At 41.8% G+C, this 5,000-nt stretch overlaps 1 protein-coding gene across 1 annotated transcript in view; it reads left to right on the forward strand.

Moving 5' to 3' along the window:
* The first annotated feature begins 3,741 nt into the window (after positions 1-3,741).
* The window catches only part of LOC135208456 (uncharacterized), a 79,436-nt gene continuing 78,177 nt past the window's right edge, over positions 3,742-5,000 (forward strand). Inside the window, 2 exon segments of the mRNA XM_064240655.1 lie at positions 3,742-4,100; positions 4,283-4,624. Coding sequence (XP_064096725.1) covers positions 3,742-4,100; positions 4,283-4,624 — 701 coding nt within the window.

Genomic DNA, 5,000 nt, shown 5'->3' on the forward strand with positions numbered 1-5,000 from the left:
ATTTGAACATTTCTCAATCCTAATAACGTTTCTACATGTTTGTTCATTTTCTGGAACACGTATATATTCCTTTTAGAAATTCTTCTATTTAACATTTACTTTCACAAAAATAGTCGCATATAACTTTCGTTATTGTTATATAAAGCACGTGCACAAAAGCTAAAAAAATTAAAAGATAAAAATAAAATAAAACTTCCATGACTGTTCATAAAGAGGAAATATAACTATACATTTATGTAAGTTCCAAGGCTCCATTCTGTAGATTAATCTATTTCTGCTACCGTATTGTAGGAAACTTTAACTTGCTTCAACTTTCACTTTTCAAACATGTTGAATCCATCTACCTATTACCGGATCACTATTAGGACTTCCTTAAAGGAAATTCACTGCAATATATCTGTTGCTGAAAAGGTAGAAACGAACTCTCTTGCCCTTCTGTAGTGTCAGTCCACTACTTTCTAGAAATTCTTTCCTATTCACACTTTCTGACTCCTCTCTGACCTCTTCATTTCGTTTGCTCTCATTCTCATATTGGTCTGTTTCTTACTATAGTGGGGCAGATAAGAGTAATTTTTTATAGGAATTGTGGAAATGATGATACAAGCATCAAATTTGGTGCAATTGTTCTCCAAGGGATACTAATCAAATCTGGCCGATTGGCCAATTGAAAATCCAAAATGGCGGCCATTTATCAAGATGGTCGCCAAAATAACCACCACCCGAAGTTGATGTTTTGCTTATAAATATTTGTAGTTGTCCGAATTGCATGATCTAAGTGTGGATTCCTGTTTTTAAGCTTGCCGATGTATATTTCATAGTTTATAACATGGTTAAGGCACTGTATTAAAGGAGTGATTGTCGGGCACTACCAAGGCACATTGGTGACCAAATGCTGCCTAATCAACCCCAAATCAGTTAGGCAGCCGCACCTGAATGGACAGGACGGGAGAGCCGAACCAAGGAAAACAGGGTTTTAGTTATCTGGATGGTGTACAGATCGCACGGGACTTATGACAATGGATGAACGATCGGACTAGGTGTATGGCACAGTGCAAGAACCTAGTTGTATCCCATACAGGAAAGCGCCTATTGTATATTACAGGACATAAGAGGCCTATTATACTATTACATGCACAGGGTGGTAAAATGATAAACCCTCGACCTTGAACGTCATCGTAATCATGAATGCGAACTCAACTGGAGGATCATGGAAAACAGACTGGACCAAGTGTTGCCTATGTCAGGAGGTTAAGAAAGAAGATCTAGTCTCCCCAGGCCAATCCTGCCAGCAGAGGAGATGATGGATATACCAACCTGCCAAAGAATATTCCTGTTTCACTCACTCAATTAGCTACCAATTAAGCTAGACCCTGCAAGACTTGACGAAGGTTCTAGGATAGAGGAAACGTTGAGAAAAAATAAGGCACAATATCATGAGAGTTGCAGGCTTCTGTTCAACAACACAAAGTTATACCGAGTTAAAAAAAGAGCAAGTCATGTAGGTACTAGTGATGAGGGCAGTAGAAGTAAGCTTCCACGAAAGCTCCAAGAAGCTAAAACAAAAGAATGCTACTTCTGCAAAACTGAAGGAGGGGAGCTTAGAGAAGCAATGAAAATGCAAGTGAATAGGAAAATAAATGAATGTGCCAAAACACTCAGTGATACAAAACTTCTTGCCAAACTAATTTCAGGAGATGTCGTAGCCCAAGAAGTGAAATAACACCCTGGCTGTTTGGTGGCATTGTATAACCGAGAACGGGCATACCTAAAGGTGCGGGAGCAAGAAAAAGCACAGAAACACTGGAAGAATGCATATCCAATTGCTTTCTCTGAACTAGTCACCTACATCTACGAGATGAAAAATGGCAGTAAGAGACCACCAATTTTCAAGCTTGCTGTTATGACCAAGCTTTACAAGCAGAGGCTGGAACAGCTTGGTGTTGACTCGCCTGATGTTCATCCTACTTGACTCAAGGATCAGCTGCTTTTGCACATTCCATAGCTTCAAGCTAATCGCCAAGGACGAGAAGTTCTGTTGGCTGTTGAAACTGATGTAGGTTCAATCCTATCAGAAGCATCCCGTTATAGTGAAGTGATCCATCTAGCAAAAGCCGTTGGGATAATAAGACAAGACATGCTCCGTTAGAGGTCAAATTTCAGCAGATATTTTCATGACAAAGACTTAGAACAGGCTGTGCCACCATCACTGCTTCAGTTTGTATGCATGATCGAACATGGTGCAGACATCAAGTCCCAACTCCATCGTGGAGTGTCGGAATCAGACTTTGCTACATCACAACTTCTACAGTATAACTGCTTCATCAAATACAAGGAAGGAACGGATGTCTACAGGCATTCCAAGGACCGGGAGCCACATTTTGCAGTCTACATGGGCCTGTATGTGTTTGCCAAGACGAGGAAGAGGCAAATAATTGAAATGCTCCATGAGAATGGGCTCAGCATATCATATGACCGAGTGCTAGAAATTTCAGCATATTTAGGAGAAGCAGTTGTTGCACAGTATGTGGAAGATGGAGTAATCTGTCCCCCAGTCTTGAGAAAGAATTTGTTCACAAATGGAGAAGTTGATAACATAGACCATAATCTGACTGCTACCACAGCTGAAACATCTTTACAAAGTACAAGTGTATCCATTTTCAAGCATCCAAAAACATGAAATCCTGGTGATGAACGTGAGCCACTCAAACTAGGTATGGAATAAAAAATGAAGGTTAAAAATGTTCCAGAGCTTCCAGAAGCATACACCAATATTCGACCAGCATACCTCACCAAAAAACCCAATCCTCCTCCAGTTGCAAGCCAATCCTTACCAGCACCAGAGTTGATCAGGTCTCATTTGAAAGAAGAATATTCTTTGTTGGAGGAAGTCTTCTTCACTGAGAATGTGGCTGATGCAGTCAGCATCACATGGTCAGCATATCATGCAACACAGAAAAGGAGCCGTTCATTTGAAGTGAGCATATCGGCCATGATGCCTACGTGGCGAGACCAGGCACACTCTGTTGCAACTATCAAGCATGCCATGGAGAAGGTCCGTGATACAGTGGCTTTTTTTAACCAACAGCAGACACCTGTGTTTTTTGCTGACCAACCGTTGTATGCTCTGGCAAAACAAATACAGTGGAAGTGGCAAGAATATGGAGAGGACAAGTTCATTGTCAGGTTTAGAGGCCTCCATATAGAAATGGCTTCACTGAGATCGATAGGAACATTACTATGAGAAAGTGGGTGGACCAGTGCCATTGTGGAAGCAGGGTGGCCTCATCTGGTACATCAGAGTCTTACCTGTCTGTATCCAGTGTCACAAAGCCAAGACAAGCACACCAGATTACAGCATGCAGCTTGTAGAAACTGATGAAGAAGGCATATCATGATTTCTGCTCTTAAGAGTCTAGCACATCGGAAATAACCTTTGAGGATTGGTGTGAAAAACGGAAGAAAGAGAGTCCGCAGTTCCAATTCTGGAGTCTGGTGCTGGACACAGAACTCACGATATTCACCCTCATCTGCTCATTCAGAGAAAGAGACTTTAACTTGTACCGTGAAGCACTTTCAGAACGGGTGCCTTACTTCTCTGCAAATAACAATGTTAACTATGTCTGGTGGATGACTATTCACCTCTGAGATATGATGTCACTTGAACAACAACATCCAGATGTGGCCTAGGAGTTTCACAATGGTAACTTTGTCATCCACAAGTCGGGAAGAGAATTCTCTGGCATGGTGATTGAACAAGTGCACAAGCACAATAATGCAGTGATCAAAGGTGACGAAGGAGCAATTGGGTTGACAGAAGACCCATCAGCACTTTGTGGGTGGATGGTCGCTGGACCTGAAGTTAGTCGTTTACTAGCTGGATACGAGGCCATGTCTGGTATGAAGGATGCCACATACAGCAGCAGACACCATGAGCAGACACCGAGTGACCAGAAATCTTTCTTTGAAAAGGTGGAATCACTCTCTGCAGTGATGCAGGAGATGGGTAACTCATTCCAAGATGAATCAGCAGATCTGATGGTGTTAGATACAAAGAACATTGCAGACCCAACTCTAGCTGAAATGGTAGATACACATCACCGGTGAGGCAAAGAACAGTTCCTATCATTTATGAAATGGCTAGAGGATGAAGCTGAAAGTCTTTTCTATCATCCAATCAAGAAGAACCCTGTTTCATTCTTCTAACAAGAACTGGCTGAGGGAATTTCTAAGAGGAAGTCCTAAAAGATGACTGTCAGTTATTCTTGTGACTGTTCATCTCAAGTCAGAACAGACAGTGTGACTTGGAAGAATTCTCCAAGCACAAAAATCAGTCATACCCTACATCTCTCAGTGACAGCAGCAAGCTTCATACGTGTCAGAAGTCACAACTGGTTGAAATTCTTGAAGCGCAAGTGAATGTCCCATTGGGAGAACCAAAGGGAAATACAATATTCATTGACGGCTCAGCACTTATCAATGCCTCACCTCCACGTACTTTAAAGACATTTAATGACTATGCCAAAGAAGACATCATCCCAAAGGTGGAATCCTATGGTCCTCGGTACAAGCGGGTGGACATAGTCTTTGATGTATACAAGAAATCAAGTCTGAAAACAGAGATAAGGTAAATAATGGGGGAAGAAATCAGAAGAAGAGTGACAGGAACAAGCAAGACACAAGGAAACTGGCAAAGCTTCCTTCGTGACCCCAGCAACAAGACTGAACTGTTTCACTACCTGGCTGAAAAGATGTGTGAAGCAGAAACGACAAGCACAGTCATTGTCACAAAAGCAACACAGTGAAGTCTCTGGATGCTGTGTCCCCATTTTGTCACGAAGAAGCTGACAGTCGAATATTTGTCACGCTAGGGATGCAACGACTGAAGGGAGCAAGTCTATATTCATCAAGTAATGAGACAGATGTGCTAATCATAGCAATATCTGTACTACCATCCTTCCAGAAACTAGGTCTTCAGGAAATGTGGATTGCCTTTGGCTAAG

This window comes from Macrobrachium nipponense, chromosome 11, assembly GCF_015104395.2.
Source record: "Macrobrachium nipponense isolate FS-2020 chromosome 11, ASM1510439v2, whole genome shotgun sequence".
Taxonomy (NCBI): domain Eukaryota; kingdom Metazoa; phylum Arthropoda; class Malacostraca; order Decapoda; family Palaemonidae; genus Macrobrachium; species Macrobrachium nipponense.